Source organism: Leptosomus discolor, chromosome 21 (assembly GCF_034619465.1).
Source record: "Leptosomus discolor isolate bLepDis1 chromosome 21, bLepDis1.hap2, whole genome shotgun sequence".
NCBI lineage: Eukaryota > Metazoa > Chordata > Aves > Leptosomiformes > Leptosomidae > Leptosomus > Leptosomus discolor.
Window position 1 is genome coordinate 7,192,313 of NC_141411.1, and position 18,800 is coordinate 7,211,112.

At 49.2% G+C, this 18,800-nt stretch overlaps 1 protein-coding gene across 1 annotated transcript in view; it reads right to left on the reverse strand.

Annotated features, from left to right (window-relative positions):
* Positions 1-13,209: 13,209 nt before the first annotated feature.
* LGR6 (leucine rich repeat containing G protein-coupled receptor 6) overlaps positions 13,210-18,800 on the reverse strand; it is a 148,600-nt gene continuing 143,009 nt past the window's right edge. Inside the window, exons 17-18 of the mRNA XM_009948094.2 lie at positions 16,365-16,445; positions 13,210-14,447 (exon numbers count right to left, since the gene is read on the reverse strand). Of these exons, the coding sequence (XP_009946396.2) occupies positions 13,210-14,447; positions 16,365-16,445 (1,319 nt within the window). The remainder of the gene's footprint in view (positions 14,448-16,364; positions 16,446-18,800) is intronic.

Here is an 18,800-nt window from a genome sequence, read left to right on the forward strand (position 1 = left end):
GAGGATGTCTCTACTCCTGATCACAGCTGAGACAATGGCATACCAGATATTTCAGGTGGAGGAAGCTGCTGCTAAATGCTGGCAAAAAAGGCACCTGATGATATGAAATCTCAGAAGCCAGCTGCAGGCGTTTGAGGGAGGTAAGTCAGAGGCTTTAATTAAGTTAGAGATGGAAATACCTCCTGCCAGAGGTGCTGTGTAGAGAGAGGTAAGATTTTGTGAGGAATCCCCTCTCTGGGGGGAGGATTTAGCCTCCGTTACTTGTGATCTGGAACACAGATATCACTAGGTCTGCTTCTCAAACACCTCTTCCTATGACGACATGCCTCTCCAGATTTCTATGGCTTTGCTCTCTGCCCCCCTCTCCTGATACTGACTGTGAAAGGGATCTGTGGGCTGTCTGCAGGTAAGGGAGATCAGGAAATACTGAGTTGTCAACAGCTCCTCTGATGCAAAATCTTTCTACTTGTTCTTGCTGATGTGAAAGTATGAAGAAAGAGGTGGTGCAGCATGTGCCAATGTCTGAGTGTGGCTTCTCGCCTTTGTGTTTCACTGTTCTTTGAGGACTAGGATTTTCAGATAAACCGGAGGGAGAAGGGCTCTCCAGAAACCCTAACCTCAGTGCACTGGTTCAGCAGAGATCTGGGGTTAGATCAGGGCTCCTGCTGTCCACTGTGTGATGACAGTAGAAGCCATCGGACCGCTGCTCCACTTCAGCCCCAGGAGCAATCAGTGCTGCAAGTGCCAGGATCAACTCAGCCTCTGTTTGATGGGCACGTGCTTCCCTGGGAATTGCAGGTTCTCTCACATTGGCCAAGGTGTGGCCTTGACCGTGTTTCCCCGTCATTGCTCTCTGTGAAGCATGCAGGGCCTCAGCCTGGCTGTCCTTATGGCACAGATCTCCTCAGCCCATTCCAGTAATGCTTCTGTCTCAGACAGGCTCTGGCAGGACAGACCTCAAAGTCAGATCGAGACCCTTGTCCCCTGCCAGCTGCAGGGACTCCGGGATGTTCCTTATTCACCAGCATGTGTCAAAAGAGAGTATTAGTGTCTTCAAAGCTTTTCTTACTTGACTGACACCTGGCACCTTCAGATCTGCAGCACAGTTTTATTTCTGTCTTCTTATAATTTATTTTATTTTGCATGGGGTGGTGAAAAGGTGTAGGTAGCAGGAATGAGTTAATAGAAACAAGACTGAGATGAAATAGGAAGAAAAGGAGTCTTGCAGCAAAGTGGAGATTGAGAGATGGGGGTAGGTGAAGGGTTTGAACAGCCAGCCAGTCCCAGCAAGACAGAGAAAGGCCAGCCATAGAAACTGGGCAGGGAATGGCTTTGCCGCCTTGTCTTTTTTCCCTTTGCCCCTAATGTAAGTGAACATGTGTGTGTCCAGGGTGAAATTCACTTCACAGTGTTCCTCAAATGTCTTCAATGTGGTGGCAAAAGGAAATGTGAAACTCTGGCTATGTAAATTTTCCAAACCAGAAGTTTTTTTAAAAAATAGAGAGAGGAAAAATAAAGCTCTAAATGTGAGAGTGGGAGAAGAAGGAAGAGAAGAGGTGGGTTGGAGGAGGTGGGAGAGGAAAATAATCCAGTTATTTTAATTGATTGATTCAATTGGAAAAAAATGCAGGAGAAGACCAAAAAATTAAAAGCATAAAAGTCTTTTTTCCTAAGGGCTTGGAGCTACAACAACTGCAGAATTTCTGGTGTGATTGTTTTTCTGTTTATTAAGTGACTCTGTTCCTGTGGGGCAGCAAAGCGAAGTAGAGGAAAAGCCTGGCTGTGAAGCACTGTGTGGGAGCAAGGACTCCTTTTGGGCACCCCTTTAACCTCAATGGACCCAACTTTGCATCTGCTTTTTCCTTGAGGGTTAGGTTCACTTCAGCTGTGTTGCTGAAGGCTGTAGTTTCCTGAACAACTGATGTTTGGAAAAGTCAGTGTTGCCACCAAAACAACTCCTCTGGCTCCATCCTCCTCTCTTCCCCTGGTTCAGGAGATCATCCATAACTAAAATAGCCTTTTTTGTTGTTGTTGTTTTTCAGAATTAACCTCAAACATTTCCTCCGTGGCGTGGAGCAGCTGCTGGATTTTATCCCTAGACTGGCAGCAATTCAGGATCAGTTCTTCCCACAGACTGTGATTTAAACATGGATGTAGGATGATGTTTTTGAGAGAAGGAGCTAGTTTTTGCCTCTACTCATAATGTTCCCGGCCCTTTGCTCTCTCCTACAACTTGGTTGGGGAATTTGTAGTAATCAGTTTCAAAAAGTATGTTTGGTTATATGCAGACAACAGTCCCCCCAACGTTTCTGGTCAAGTGTTATGTTAGGATGAGACCAACTGTGCATCTCCCCTTGCTGATAGGAAACCTGGACATGCAGGCTGGGAGGGTGCTGTGGTGTGTAAGGATGTCCCTGAGCTGGACAATGGAGAATCAGGACCATGGGTCATGTCCTAAAGGCTAGAAGTTTTCTTTGTCTCCAAGGCTATCCCAAGCTGCTGGATAAGGAAGGGAGACAATACCTCAAAGAATCCAGTCTCTCCCCAAGCAAAGAAAATGCTGTCATCAGGAAGAGGGGAAAATGCGGGTTTAGTTTGTAGATGACTTTGCTGTCAACTTGATTTACACTTCAGGAAAATCAGCTAATCAGTTCAAAGAAATACATCTTATAATTGTTTATGTGTGATGCTGACTGGTTGGCCAATCTGCTCTGGTTTTAGGTTGTTGTCTTTGATGCAGTGTTAGTCATTACCTTCAAACACAGTGCTTTATTGCTTGTGAAGAACGTGCCTCCTGTGTGTCCTGGTGGGTCTTGCTTTTTATTTTACATTTTATTTTATTTCAGAACACTGAAAAGGAATAAATAAAAAATGGATTCTGATTGTGTTGATTGTCATAGTCCATTTGTGATGATAGTCATAAATGAATGAGCAGTTGCTTAATACTACCAAAGGAGGTACTTTGGCAGCCTGACATTTCTGCCCTTTTAGTTTTGGGTGATGGAAACTGCAATAAGTAATGAATGTTTGATCATTTTTTTTTAATGGGGAAAAGATATCCCATTACTCTTCATGTTTTGGACACCAATATGCATGCATCGAGCATGCCTCGTTTCCCTTGGAGTTATGACCTTATATGATGTTAGAATTAGGTAACATTCACTGCACGATATACATGAAGAGCACTGCTGAGTCCCAGCTTTTACCCAACCATTGCCACACTGTACAATTAATAACAAAGTTGTAAATCCAAAGATTATTTCACCGTGTTAAGCAAATGTCTTAATTCCTTGCTGTTATGTCCCAGAAGAGCCTAGAAGGAGACTTCTTGCCATAGACTTGGTTCTTCTTAATATTCTCACAGCAGAACTAGTACTTTTCAGCTGTTAACTGAAGCTTTATGTGTTCTTAGCTTGTCACGTGCTTCTCCATAAACATCAGATCTGACTTTGGACACTGAATGAAAGATTATCTACGACTCTTGTATTTCAAAGAAAAAAAAAAAAGGGATGAAGGCTGTGGACAAAATGATGTCAAGTGAATCAGGACAGGATGCTGTAAGTTAAAGCAAGCTGTTCTATTCCTGTTTCTTACATTTTCCTAACATTGATGTCCCACCAATATAGCTCCCTGTACATATTAATGCATACTTGGAAGTGACATCACCATCACTGGATTTCGATACTAACAGTGCTGAGATACCAGTCATGGCCCCAGTTGTCACACAGTGGAACTGTGCTTGTGGAGCTGCTGTGGACACCAGAAAAAGTCCAACATTTTGGCAAAAGAAAGACACAGGCCGTGAGTTGACTTGGGAGGTCAGAACCACAGCTCTGGAAGGATAAGAGAGATAAGACTGCCGTGACAATACAATTTTGTGTCCTTTCTCTAACAGACAGTGTTGGATGCTGTGGAGAAAAATCTAATCCCCTTTGTTCTATACTGGGAAGGCTCTGATTCTGCTCTGCACTAAGGCTGTGAATAACCCCAGCCCTATACACTGCAGCAGAGGATAATTTCCTTCCTTTCTCAGGATGATGCACAATGCAGTTTAGGATGGGAGTTGCAGGACTTTGGGGCGAGGTAAGGTGTTTTTATATGGAACTAAGTGAATAATGTGCATATATTCATGACTGCTGAATGATGTTTGTGTGTGTGCATGCACGTGTCTGAAGTCAATATACATACAACAGCATTTGCAAGGTATAGAAAGACGGAGCAGCCCCTGTAGAATCTTTTCTTGACCATGCATAGGCTTAGATGGGAAGAACAGTAATGCCACGCACCAGTACAAGCTGAAGGCCAACTGGCTGGGAAGCAGCTCTGCAGAGAAGGACCTGGGCATCTGGGTGGACAACAAGCTAACCACGAACCAGCGATGCACCCTTGTGGGAAGAAAAGCCACTAGCATCCTCGGCTGCAGTTGGAAGAGCTTTGCCAGCAGATGGAGGAAGGGGATCCTTCCTCTCTACTCAGCACTGGTGAGGTCACATCTGGTGTATTGGGTCCATTTCTGGACTCCCAAGTACGAGAAAGACATGAACTTACTGGAGGAAGTCCAGTGAAGGGCCACAAAGATTATTAAAGGTCTGGAGCATCTCTCATGTGAAAAGAAGCTCAGAGAGTTGGGATGTTTTGCCTGGAGCACAGACAGCTGAGGGGGATCTTGTCAATCTGTGTAAACACCTGATGGGACGGAAAGAAGAAGAGAGAGTCAGACTCTTCTCAGTGGTGCCCAGTGACAGGACAAGAGGCCATGGGCACAATTTGAAGCACAGAAAATTCCATAAAACCCCACTGTTTTACTGTGGGAGTGGTCAAACACTGGAATAGATTGAATGGGATTGTTGAGTCCTCCCATCCATGGAATTATTAAAAACCTGACTGGATGCAGTCCTGGGCAACCTGCTGTAGCTGATACTTCTTGAGTAGGCGGGTTGGACTAGGCAATTTTGAGAACTCGCTTCCAACTTCAATGATTCTGATTCTGTGATTTTGTGATTATTCTTGATGTAGAGTTGGAATGGTGTGGAATTATTCTTAAGAATAAGTGATAAGAATGATATAAATAGTTTGTCTTTCAAAGCAGACCTTGCCTGATAGATTCTTACTCACCACCAGAACAACTAATATAAAAAATTACAGTATTTAATAGTGATATTATTAAAATTTAGGAGAAGACAAATGACAAGTAGCATTTGAGCAGGCAGAAGAAGGCTATCTGGAGTATAAAGAGGGAGAGGAGATGATGATTTGGAAGTACTTGCCAAGAAAGACAAATTCATACAAAAACTTCTCAGTGGATTTGAATACAGATACCCTTTTGTGATGGGATGCAATTGAGGACAAGTGTAAGACATGATAAATAATCTCACTCAGATTTACTGTCACGAATAGTTTATGGCACTGGAAGCTGAGAAAGGAAAGTAAAAATGTTCCTCTAGCTTGCAGTTCATCACAACATACATTCGTGGCTCTTGCTGGGCCAGCCAAGAGATCGGTGCCTTGCTCTTCCCTTCAGGCTGTTCAGGGAAGCACTTGAGCTGCTGTTCATCGCTTCTGGAGGGAACGAGACATCATCTGCTGCTTCTGAGCGATACTTGCCACAGGTAGCTCATGCAATGCACTCCCTGCATCCTTGTGCCTGGAAACCAGATGAAGACTGAGAGGTGGGAATTCTCAGAGATGAACTTACTCCTAACTCCCATCAAGTGACGAGCATTTCAGGAGCATTTCGAGAGCCCTGTGACTCTGGCACGGGGAAGCTGACAAGCCCGTGTGCAGGGATGTCCTACTTGCTCTCTGTCCCAAGTGTGGATGCATCCACAGGAGCTGCATCCACCTGCATCCGTATTGAAAGGGCAGAGTGCCCTGGCTGGAGTAGTCCTGGTGTTAGGGTGCTGTCTGGATTCTTACATACACACCTACTGTCTTGAGTGGACAAAAGGAACCTCAGTCCCAAGCAGGGACAGCTGCTTGATTCCCTGTGGAGCTGCAGAAGGGGCATGTCCCAGTGAATATCAGGGAAAGAAAAGAGCCAGCCGCATCATTCCCCAACGCCCTCCAACATTCACTCCACATTGAGCAGTCACACAAATCCTAGATGTTTATTTCCAATCGTAAGTAAATAGCAAAGTGCTTCAGAAAATAAGTCTTTCTGCATCTTTGACACCTGTGTGTTGTTAATATCTGCCCCTGAGAGCCTCTTTAGGATAGGAGCTAGTGACCAATACCTAACAAGCCTCTGTCCCAACCAAGCCTTAATTCTTTAAGCCCTGTGGGCCTCGGAGGAAGTGCCACAGAAGAGGTCAAGGAGTTTGACTCTGTTTATGACTTGCCAGTGTTTGAGTGCAATTCTTCTTCCTCACTAATTGCAAGGAAGATACTCCAGTTTTGAGGTATTGAGGAAGCTGGAGCGTTTTTCTTTTTTCCAGGTTGGCTTTTCACATTGGGAACTCAGCTTTTCCTGTGATTTTTCCCAAGGGTCAGCTTGACAGTTGTTTGTACATTGCTGTCCTAGATACATCTGAAGAAAAGACAGTGAGCAAGGATCTTGAGTTTACTGGTATGTCTTGAAACATAGCTGGAGAGGTTTTGCACATACTTTGCTTTCATCCAAGATTTAAGGAATATTCTAGCAGAATACTTCCTGGAATACTTCTGCTTCCCAGCAGAATACTTCCCAGCATAGTAATGGGAGAGTGTGCTGGCCAGAGGAATCAGAACAAACTGTTACATCTTCAACTCCTTGCAAGCTTTCCTCCTCTGCACCATGCTCCTGCCTATCACCTTTCGAAGTGGTGCTTCTCCCTCCTCTGGGTATGGGAAGCATATAGCTGGAAGCAAAGTGAATTTCAGACAGATCTGTGGCTTCCCACTGTTCCTGGGAACACCTGATTTCCAGACTCATGCCTGAAGACTCTAAGTGTATAGGACAGCCAGCTCTCTGCTGCATGAAAGCAGTTTGGCCTTTACCCAGGAGAGAAGGAGTGAAGCATGCTATAACTTTTCCTTGGCAGCACAGGATGCCATGAGGCAGTTGCTCCTTGCTCTGCCCTGGCTCCCTGGTCCGTGTCAAACCCAGTGCAGTGTCTCTTGGAACTGACAGTCCTCCACTAGGTCATCCATCAGATCTCACCTTTTGCTGTGCCAGTCTGCCCATTTTTGACTGCTCTATCCCAAAACTCTGTCAGAGACCATAGAACGCAGCAGATAGAAGGGAAACCTACACCATGGCCGGTGGAGATTGAAGATCACAATGCCTTTCACTCTGAGAACAAAAGTCCTCTTGATGCTCCTGCTCTGAACTGTCTGTGCCTGCACCAGCCAGCATCCCCTTCCTGGGGTTTGTGATGGAAGGGAGAGGTGTGTGGGGATTCAGGGCTGGGAGCATAGTGTCCACATGGAGAAAAGTTGGGTCTTCATGGCAGGGGAAAGATCCCGGCAGGAATTCCAGCTAACAAAATATTCACAGACAAAAAGTTGAGATGAAATGCCTCGGTTTTGCTGCGAGGAGCTCAAAGCAGCAAACTTTGTGTGAGTGAGATAACCTGGAAGTTCCCAATCAGGTCTTGAACAGTAATGGTTCCTGGGGCACGTTTGGAAGAGATTATCTGAAAATGTGAATATGGTTTTCTGTCACTGGAGAGTAGAGAAAAGGCATGAACCCTTTGGTACCTCAGGGTATAACCTGAAACTGCTGAGAACAGTTGCCAGACCTGACGTGTAGTCTGTCTCAGTCTTGAAGATGGGCTTACGTTCTCCAAAACGTCTCTGTTTTTCTTTGACCTCCAAGGAGGCTAGTACCAGATATTGCAATCCCATGCAGAGCTTGTGTCTCATCAGTTGCAGTCCTGTGGCCACAGCAGTGCTGCCATCCCAAGCATTCTGAATCATGGCCCAGGCTTCCAGAAATCGCAACATTGGTGGAAAAAACAATGAGATTGAAAAAATAATACAGTAGGGTGTTTGCTTCACTGGCTTTGTTTCAGAGAAGTTGCACATCTACAGCCATGAGGGCTGCACAAGTGAAAAATTAACATCTGAGAGTGCTGTCTCTACATTGTCTTGTTAGACAATGCTTCCGGGTCCCTCAGGGCCAAAATCCTCCCTGAAACATGCTGTCTTTCCCCTTCAGGGTGTCCTGACAGTGCCTTGCTGACGTGCAGTGGAAACCTCAAAGGTGCCCAGCCCTGACAATGGCTTCCAGAGCAGCTCTGCGTGTCATCCAGCTACCCAGAGGGCCTCTGCCTGGGATACACCATATCAGCCAAAATGTAACCCACAAGGCAGTGTGGCCTTGTCCTCCTCCCTTTTAACGTGTCCGACCACTGCCCTGCCCTCTTGCTCACTCAGGCTGTTGCAGGCAGCACCTGCAAAGCGTGCCACTGTCAGCTCCTGAAAACCTCTGGTGTGTCAGAGGGGACACAGGACCACCAGCGGGGGCGGGTGATTGCCAACCCAGTCTATCACACTGACAGAACTGTAGCCTCATTGCATTGGGACTCACAGCCCAGCTCCGCTTGTCCAACCACGAGGTGCAAACCCTCTGTCTGGGGTTCTTTGGCAGCCAGATCTCTTCCAACCAGGAGCGGTCATGCTACAGGGAGGGGCCCCAGACTTAAACTTCTCTCTCACTCCTTAGTTGCATACATCCCCTTCCAAAGGCTGGAATCCAGGGGAGCCCAGTCTCCAACAGAAAGAGCTTGTGGTGCCTCAAGGACCTCTGGTTGCTGTTGGGAGGTCCAGGCTAACATTTGGTGGCCTCAAAGAGGATCATCTGGAAGAGAGGTATCCAGATGGTGTGGTGTCTCACTGCCAAAGCTTAATCCAGGAGGCAGAAGAGCAGCCTCATGAGTTCTTGCTGGTGGAGTGTGGGGAGCAAGAACTTCCCTCTGTTCTGGGCTTGCTGAAGTCATTTCACACCTCTGTTGGTCCACCAGCAGTGGTTTACATAGTTCAGGCTGACTCCTGACTGCCCATGGGACTGGATAATCCAGGCTCTTGTGCTGCCTGTGGAGCAGGAGGGTTACCCTCAGTTACCTAACGACTGGCAGAGGGCTGAGCTGCCTGAAGGTGGTCAGCCTGGCACTAGTAAGGGCCAAACCAGCTGCTGAGAAGGGGGATGGAGTGGTGCAGGATTGCTTTTACTTTTTTTTTAATAATTATTGAATTTAATGTTTGGTAGGGTGGAAGGCTGTATGTACATTGTTAGAGATGTGATGAAAGGCATTTTAATGAGTATTTGCCATTCATCCTCTGGATTTATGGCCTGCAATAGCAGAGGGGAGGGTGCTGGTTTCTGTTTCCTGCGTCTCTGCAGATCCATGAGCTCTCACTGTTTCTCAGGCATCTCTGTGGGTCAGGACAGAACATCATCTGTGTTTATGCTCCCTCTTTTACTCTTAGTAACCTTGCAAGGACCACAGCTCAGAGAGGGCTTCAGGGTGCATTTGCTCTAAATGGGCTCTGAGGGGCTCTTCATGGCCCCGGGGAAGCAGAGGGAACAACAGGTCTCATCCCTGCTCCATGACGAGCTTGTACACAGTTAAGCAAGGAGGCTGGGCAGCGCAGAAGTACTGTGAGGACGGGCTCTGAGCCTGATGAGACCTGGTTCTGCGGGGTGGAAAAGAGGGTGCTGGCTGGTGCATCATGCAGAATCTATACCCAGTAGCTTTGTTCTCTTTGGGGTAGACAGTTCATGGGTTGCCATGAGATGGGTACTGGCTTTCAGGGGCACCAGAGCTTCCATGGAGGCAGCCTACGGACCCTTGATGGGAAAAGGTTCCACAGTGAACAGCCATGAAGTGCTTCTGTACTTTATAGTGTGTCTGATTTCTGGGCTCAAAGCCTTTTGGGATGGCCTGGTGCTCTCTCAGTCCCTTCCTTCCTCAGAGGCGCTCTGCAGCCTGTCCTTGGCATAGGCGATTTCCCCCTCCCAGGGGACACCCTCCAGGCATATGCCTGAAGACACAAGTGAGGTAGAAGACAGAGTGGAGTGGGGCTTATGGGTGAGCAGGGCGTGATGGTCAGGACATACATAGGCAGTGTCTACTGTGGAGGCCCTGAGAGATGGAGCGAGGTGCTGTAGGGCTCAATTTGGCTGTGCTGTGCTCTGGCAGAGACAAGGCAAGCAGGGCTGCTGGCCATTGCTTTGTCTGTGAGAAAATGCTGTGGGAATTCTCACAGTGACTAACAGGGGCCCACGCACTCCAGAGGGCTTTTACCCAGCCCCACAACGGAGTTTTCCACAGCTTCCTGGGGAAATGTTATTGCTCCTCGGAAGGACAGTGCCTACATCTGCATCAACCCTGTCATTATCTCAGGCTCTTCCTGGCTAGGGCACTCACAGATGCTCTTCCTGCTCTTCAGCCAGCTCCAGAGGTGATGAGCACGAGCCCTGGAAAGCTGGCGGTGCCAGACTCCTACCAGTCTTGAACTCAGACTCACCTGCTCCTCTGTGTTCAGGACCACTAAGGACGTCTGTAACACTGTTTGCTAGTTGCTCTGCCCCATGGTGTTCACCACCAGAGACACCTAGGACAACATCACAGCAGGATGTGCCCCGCTAGGCTGAGACTGTGTAAGGGACAAGCAGGTTGGAGGAGGGCTGTAGTTCATGTGATCCCAAGAGGAAGCTGTTGGATCTATACCATGGCCTCTCCAGCCATGGCAGCCTGTTCACGCACACTGATGTGTGTGTAGGAAATGCGCACAACACCCGTATATTTTGGGAACCTTGTCTGCCACCTGGGACAACTGGGGACTCAATTTCTGCTATGCTGACCATGGAGCATCCTCCTTTTATTGTCCCAAGTACTGCTCAGCTCCTGCTACTACGATGTTGTGTGACTGTTCCCTGATGGCCCAGTGCCCGTGGAGCGCTTGTGTGATCCATCTGTTGCAGACAGCTGCCTATCAAGTGTTCATTTGGGTACCTTAATGCCTGCTGGTGTAGCATGAACACTCCTGGCAGCAGTGCAGTGCAGGGGATTTCAGGCACTAGAGTGTTGCAACTAGTCTGTGGCTTGTGAAGATGCTCATTGTGTCAGAGTCAGTGGGGTTTATTTTGGGGTGTCTCATACTCAGGGATTTCCTATGGAGTTAGGATACATGCTGGGGAATTTGGATTTATGCTGGGAAGAATCCCACTTCTGAAGGAGCATTTTATTTCTGCAAATTGGACTAGGTATGAGTCTTTCCCAGTCATGTGCACATGAGCAGGCCTAAGGAAATGGAAGAAAATGGCTCAGTGTTTTTAATGAGCCAAGCATGAGAACTGATTTTGAGCATCTGTAGTACATCAGAAGTTTGGATCAGGATTCAAGGGCATGTTTTTCATAGTTCCCACCTGAACTGCATAGCAGAGCTTTGGATTTTGTCACTAAATTTGGGGTTCCCATCATCTTCTTTAATCTTTGGATCTCATTCCTCTGATTTCCTGCTGATCTCTCAAGCTTTTCTTCTTAAGATAAAACTACAGGGCTTATGCAGAGACGGGAAGCAGAGCTAGGCTCAGGCTGGGGGATCTGTCTTTGCATGAGAGACCCTGTTATACGATGTCCTTAAACTTTGATGCAGCGGACTCTATCCTGCTCCCAAGCCCAGACAGCCAAGCAGCAGATCATCAGATCATGGGGTGCAACCAGGTGGGTCTGGTCCACAGGGTCTGGAGAAGGACCCTGGTGGTGTAAATCTGCTGCATAAAGGTGGGTGGTTTGGCTCTTCCCTCTGAAGAAGAGGGGTGGGGAGGATGGTGCCAGCTCATGCGGACACAACACGATTTCCCAGTCCCCACTCAGGCAATACAGACAACATCCAAGCCACAGCAGCCCAGCTTCGCTGGGAGAGGCAGGCGGCTGGCTGCTGAATGAACCAACAAGGTGCTTTTCATGTGCAAGAGGAAGAAGCCAGACACTGGTCAGCAACGGGCTCATTTATTGTCTCACAAGAATGGATGACATACAGCTGCAGTAATGTCAGCAGAACCAAAGCTTTGCCCAGGGCCTGAGCTCTAACCGCGGGGCTCCCTGCTGCGTTGGGTGGCAGTGGGAGGGTTTGTGATTGAGAGGATGGATTTGGGAGATCCCTGAGCTGCAGGGAGCAAATTTGAGACTGTTCCTAGTGGCCTGTGTCCTCCTGATGCCATCATCCCACAAGGCTGATTTCTGTCCCTTCCTTCTACATGAGCTGCCCTTAAAATAGGGGAGGGGAAATGCAGCCCCCAAAATGGCTATTCTGCGTGGGGGACCCAAGAACTAACAGCCTCTTCCAGGAGTGAGGTTTGGGGACAGTGAGGGAGCCAGACCCTATTTTCACTGCTCCTGACCAGGAGCCAGGTGACTACAGACATAAATGCCCCAGGGGTGCTACAGTGTGTGAAGGTGGAGGGAGCGATGAAGATGGAGGCAACCTGGTGTTCCCGTGGGTGCCAGGCAAAGCACATAGATTTCTCCAGGAAGGTGTTTGCATTTGGCTGCCTTGGGGTTCAGAGACCCCTTGTTAGACACTGTGGGTCAGATTGAAAGAGGGGCTGAGCATTCCCAGCTCCTGATATCAGCTAAAAGTGGGGGTCCTACCCAACCTGTGAGGCTCCCAGTGGATGAAGTGGAGCCTCCCAAAATGGAGATTGTCGAAACCTCAGGTGCACACATGAGTACACTGCTTTTAACTCACTTCTGCTCTTCCAGTTGATGGCATAGGGCAGAAACAAGCCCATTTCCAGGTGTCTGTGGGACCCGCGGAGAACCCTGGAGGACAAGGCCTGAGGTCCTTATGGGTGGCCACATCCTTGCAGCTGGCCATTTCCATGTGTTTCTGCCACAGAGCAATGCCTTTTGCTTGCTAAGATGTCTCTGCTTGGCTTTGCTGCAGGCTCCTCCTGGCTTGCGATGCTGCAGGATGACGAGGAGAAGGGTCTCCCTGACCCATCTCCTGAGCTGGTGGGGCTCAGTCCCTAGCAGGAGAAACACTTGTGTGGGGGGGTATCTCCTCCCTGAGTATCCGGAGCTCAGTCAGAGCCCTTCCAGGCATGTGGCAGCTGGCAGAGCGGTGCCTGTTGCCCAGGCAGATATGATGGGGGTGAGGGTAGATGGGTTGTACTGGTGCTTTACATGGAGCAGCCTGCTGTCACCTTGCTGGCCACTCGGCACTGGGGCTGGCCCTTGATGTGTGGTGTGGGGCTGTTTGGCATGGTGACTCAGAGGAGGTCTACAAGTGAGATGTGTAGGGTGGCACGGGTGAGGAAGGGAGGAAAGTTATCCGGAGGCTGCTTCCGGCTGGATCTCGGCTCTCTGAAGTGATCAGCACCTCACTGTCATTGAGGCAGGGACAATGCTCAGAGAAGCCCCTCTCCTTTCCCCTTGTGCCCACCCTTTGCTGGCAGGGGACAAGCGTCATGGAAGGGAAGCTGTAGCTGTCAAGGATGGGGTGCACTCCCAGGGAATCAGGTGTCTCGAATATGTGGTCGATGTCAGAGAAGCTCACCAGAGCCTGGGTGGAGTCATAGGAGCTTTTCTCCATGTCATCGACCCCGTAGGACTGGGGGTAACTCCCCTTGTCCTGGCTCTTCTGCCTCAGCAGACGGAGGTCATCTCTGGAGTGGGGGTTGAAGAGCAGGTAGAGCAAGGGGTTCAGGCAGGCGGGCAGGGGCAGGACCACAAGGAGGATGGATTTGATGACCTCTGGGGTGATGAGGAAGAGGTTGAGCGTGGAGGAGAAGGTGAGGAAGGCCACTGGGCAGTAGAGGAGGCAGTTGGTGAAGATCAGCCAGGCCACATGCTTGACCATGGCACAGTCCCAGACAGCGCTGAACTCCCCCTTCAGCAGGTTGCAGTAGAGACGGATATAGGTGCCTGTGATAGTCAGGAAGCAGACCATGTTTGTCATCACCAAGGCCACAGTGAAGCCCAGGGTGGTGGGTTTCCCATCTGGGATGGGATATGGGAGGCAGAGAGGGGATACTCCATATTCCCCAATGGAGAAGAGAGGCAGAACGGCAGCCACAGAGGACAGCAACAGGCAGCAAAAGGCAGCAGCCTTGACCTTGCCTAAGGAGGGTGACTTTCCATAGCCCCGCACACAGGAGACTGAAATGCTGCACTGCACAGCAGCCAACGTCAGCAGGAAGATGGTGGCCTCAGAGGCAAACACTGACAGGAATCCTGTCACCCTGCAGCCTGCACCTGTTTCCCATCTGGCGCCGTATTTGGCAAACTGGCCGTAGGTCAGGGCATCGACGAGAGCCAGCATACTGCAGTAAATGCCGGTCAGCATGTTGGCTCCAGCTATGGAGCCGATGATGAACTTAACTGGAGAGAGGTAGCTGGGAGAGGCAAACACAGCCAGAATGACCAGCCCGTTGCAGAGCACTGAGACCAGAACGATGACCCAGACTCCCAGGCGGATGATCCAGCTCTCAAACAAGTGATCACAAGGCTTAAAGGGACCTGGAAGAAAAAAAAAAAAACCCTAAAGTTATACCCAAAATATATGTTTTTGAGTGGTGCTGCTTGGAGCAGTGGACAGGTCCCAGCTCTCTCCTGGCCCCACCAGCTCCTTGAATGCTGAGGGCTGGAAAGGAGCATAGAACATTGTCTGCCTTCTTCTGCAGCTGCCTCTCGGCTCAGTCCCTGTGCTCCTGTCCCCACGCTGGAATGCCTTGGGCATCCTCTCAGATCTTGTCTAGGGCAGAAATGAGGTGCAGGGAGAGGTCATATGCAAAATGTGAGAAATGGCAAACTTATCAGAGCTCCTAAAATGTAAAAAGGTTGGGGCCTGGCATTGCCACCCCATGACTGTATGCATGGCGAAGCATTTTTACTCTCATGTCCCACCTGCCCTACACTGTTTGATAGGGCAGAGTCTGAGCTGCAGGTAGGCCTTCATCCAAAGGAAGTCATGACCATAATGCCCCACGTTTCTCTGGGACTTCAGACCCACTAGCACTCCTGGTGTCAGCCTGGCATTTGGGCCGCTCTGCCATTAGCTGCTCCTTCTCATGTACCCGCTGGGATCTTGGAGTTAGTGGTGTGGAGATGTGTGAGAGATAGCAGGGTACTGCATCCTGCTCTGATGTTGCCAACCTCCGCCCGTGTAGCCAAGCCCTTGGCTAAGTGGCGTCTTATTGTTTTTGCATGAATGACCTGTGTGTGCAGGGAGGGGATGGCCAAGATGAGATGAAGTGTTAGAGCAAGGGGGAGAGACAGCAGGTGGGGAGGAAGAGAGGGAGGGAGCTGGGGTGGCGGGGAAGGGACAGAAGGGCCTGGATGAGGGATGTGGAATGTGGGAGGATGTCAGGAGAAAGAATGGTGGAGGATGGATATAGGGAGAAGAAGGAATGAGTAAGGGAAGGTCATGGAGGGGTAAAAAGGGGACTGGTGGTGCATGCTGTTTGCCAAAGAAAAAAAGAAGAGAGGGGGGAGAGACAGTGCGATGAGACAGAGTTGTCTCTGGACGGGATTTGGATGTTACAGTGAAGAGCTCAGGGCGGGAGCTCAGCAAAACCAGAAACAGGATGGGCTGAGTTTTAGGCAGTAGAGAGCAAAAGAAATTAGAGGAAACTGAGGAATCTTGCCCAGCTCAAAGGGGGTGGAGGTCTTTGGCAGCCTTTCCTCAGAAAGCCAGCACCTCTGTACCCAAGCGGCAGGGCATGCCCTCTGCTGAAATCTTCTTCCTTCTCGTCTCTTTTGCAGCAAACTCAGTGAGACAACTGGTGAAAACTCCATCCCTGCTGGTGTCCCACAACTGCCTGGATAGAGCCAGCCCTGTCCAGCCTCCAGCTGTGCTTGTGTAGGACACCACTGAGCTGTGAACAGGGACAAAATCAGAAGGCAGCTTCCTCATATCCTGGCCAGCCTGTGCCCACTGTCATGTTTTTGATGGAAGTGAGGAGAAAGTGGCTGGGTGCAGCCCAGCACCTCACTTCTCCCCCTGTCTCAGGAAACGGAGTAAAGTACCCCTGCAGTTTGCAGTGCTGCAGGTATGATCAGGAGATCAAGGACAAGGTCTTGCCATGCAATATCCTGGGCTGGCTGGAACAAAGCGCAGCCTAAATCCTGAAAGGGAACAGGAACTTCTTGAGAGCCACAGTCTGACTGTGGGCAGGTTGGTGGATGGAGGAGCTGGTGATACCTGGGATTCCTGGTCAGGGATACCATGATCTTGTCCTCTCCTCATAGGAGAGCAACTACATCCGAGTAGGAGAAGGAAGCTCCTCACTTGTCCCCAGTTTGGCCAAAACCCAACCATTCAGGCTTCTGGTCTGCACATCTGTGAGATGCTGCAGAGAGGGTTGTGGGATCCTGGGGATTTAGAGAAGCTCAAGGGATCCCAGTTGTGTTCAAAGGCTTTCCCTGGCTGCTCACCGGGGCTTGGTGTGCACTGAATAGTGGGGTGCAGCTTTGATTCCTCAAGGTCCAGCTGGAGGTCATCTGCATCTAGGTCATCTGAGGAGAAAACAATGAGAAATGGTGCTCAGAGAAGAATGATCAGGGCCATCAGGACTAGCTGGGCCAGAAGCTTTTCCCATTGCCTGTCCGCAACACAGACCAACTCAGCCAGTTCCCAGCCCACAAGTTCAAAGTAGCTGCTGGTGTCCAGCTTGTCCCCTGCAGTCACTGCTGTAGAGGGAGAAGGTCTTGTAAATGTTGGTGGGTTGCAATGTGGCCAGCCCCTCTGTTTTTAGGTTACTCCCAACATTTGAAGTGTAAGAGCCCCGGATCCCAGAGTTGTATGACTGCAGATCCCTCCTCCCAGCAGACTTTATTCAAAATAAAGAAATACTCTAGCCTATGTGGTTACAGAAAACAAAGCCTTCAAATGCGTCTTCTAAATGGAAGCTTTCTGGGCAGACCATGTACAATGTTCGTTCATCAACAAGGACTTTGGAGTTTTGTTCAAAGAGAACCATTACCCTCTACTTGCAGCACAAATTCTTCGTCAGCAACCACCACCACCAACCAGCTCAGAAGCAAAAAGACAAGAAAACCCAACATTTATTGCTTTATTTTATGTCCTATGATTTCTTGGGATTGCAGTGCCCTGTTTTTAACCCTGGAGGTTCCCAGTCCTGGATTTGCTTAAAGGCAGACTGTGTGCCCATGCCTGCAGACTTTGGATCTGTGGGGTTTATGCATCCAGACTGCACTGCCCTTGGAGCCCAGCCTGCTGGGCCAGCATCTCCATTATGCTGGCAGCTGCACCCTGAGCCAGGCTTGGGCTCTCTGAGACTCAGGCAGAAACTCCCTGGCTGAAGGAGAAGCTGCTGGAAGAGAATGGGGCTGAGACCTCAGCTGTGTTTTCGATGGCCTGTAGGTGTAGGTCGTCACCAAGGAGAAGGGCATGATTTTAATTTAATCCAAGACATGCTTTTCTGCTTTGTTCCTTGTTCCTCTTCTCAAACTACCGCTGATTCACAGCACTGGGACACAGTGAGGACAGCTGCTGTCCCGCTGCACTATCCCCACCCATGGCACCAGCACGGCCTTCTGCTCCCAGAGGAGATCTTTGGAGGGTTTTCTGTGGGCAGGGAGGAAGGGGAAAGGACATGATTTTTTGCTTTCTGCATCCTGATAACCAGGGAGCTGGATCTGTGGCTGCAGGACGAACTCTCTTTTGGATGATATGGACTGATGCTGGTGCCCAGGTGTGCACCCGGCAACTCAGACACTGTCCAGGAAGGTGAGTTTCCACAGTGCTGAAGATATGGCTAACCTAAGTGGAATCTAGTTGCCTAATCGGTTTAGAAATGGTGCTGCTCATGGGGTCTGCTCCCTGCCTGTGTTTGAAAATACGACTGGGATTATTTGATTAAAGAATGATGACAAATATCGTGCTATCTTTAGTGCCTCCTAACAAGCATTGTGGCTTTCTTGGCTTCAGTGAGCTTTGGAAAAAAAATGCCATTTTAAAAATCTGTCTGTGTAAGACTTGAAATATTACTGCTGCTTTGGAGTCTGGCAAGAAAACACTCACAGTGGGATGGAAAAATATTTCCTTCTTGTATTTTATAGTCTTATAAATCTCCGGTGTCTTTTCCATCCACAGTGCGGAGGCTGTGATGTGCAGTCACGATACTCAAATCAATGCAGAGACTTGCACTTTCTGTGCCCCCCTGCCGCCCAACCCACGCTGGTGTTAAAGTGTAATCTGCCCCCATCCCTTTTCTCTTCAGAGAACCGGAATGCACAAAGGCTGGTTTTAAGCCTAGGTTAAACATTTGCATGAAGTGAAGGGGCAATCTTTTGTTTTGCCTGGACTACTGAGCTAGCTGTGATTTGCAAAGCAATCCTTGGCCAGCACAGTGGGACTCAAAGCAGAAAATGTACCTCTCTCTGCTGGAAATCAGTACTTATCCCAGCCTGGGAACTGTAGGGAAAAGAAAATGGCTGTTGTGTTCTAGCAAGGCAGCCTGCATTGTTTTTGAAGTAGCCTCCACTTTCTGGGGTGTTATGGAGAAAACCCCACTTTGCTAGTAGTGTCCTTTCTGTGGGAAACAGTTCCCAGCCAGCTGTACCAACACCAAAGTGGGAGGAAAAGGAGGAGAATTACTGGAGAAGGGGCAGAACAAAAGACACTGGGCTGGATGCTTCTTCCTCTTTCGTATTGTCTACCTTAGCCAGGGCAGCCCCCGCGTGGGGTGTGCAGATAATTGCTCTCTCCCTGAGAGCTAGGGCACGGATGGCTGCAAGGGGCCTGGGCAGGTGCTTTTTGGAGGACTCAAGTAACCTTCCTGAATGACAGAAGCAGGAAAAGTGTAGCTCTGAGGACCCTCCAGGGTTTGGTGGATGGTTGCAAAAGTT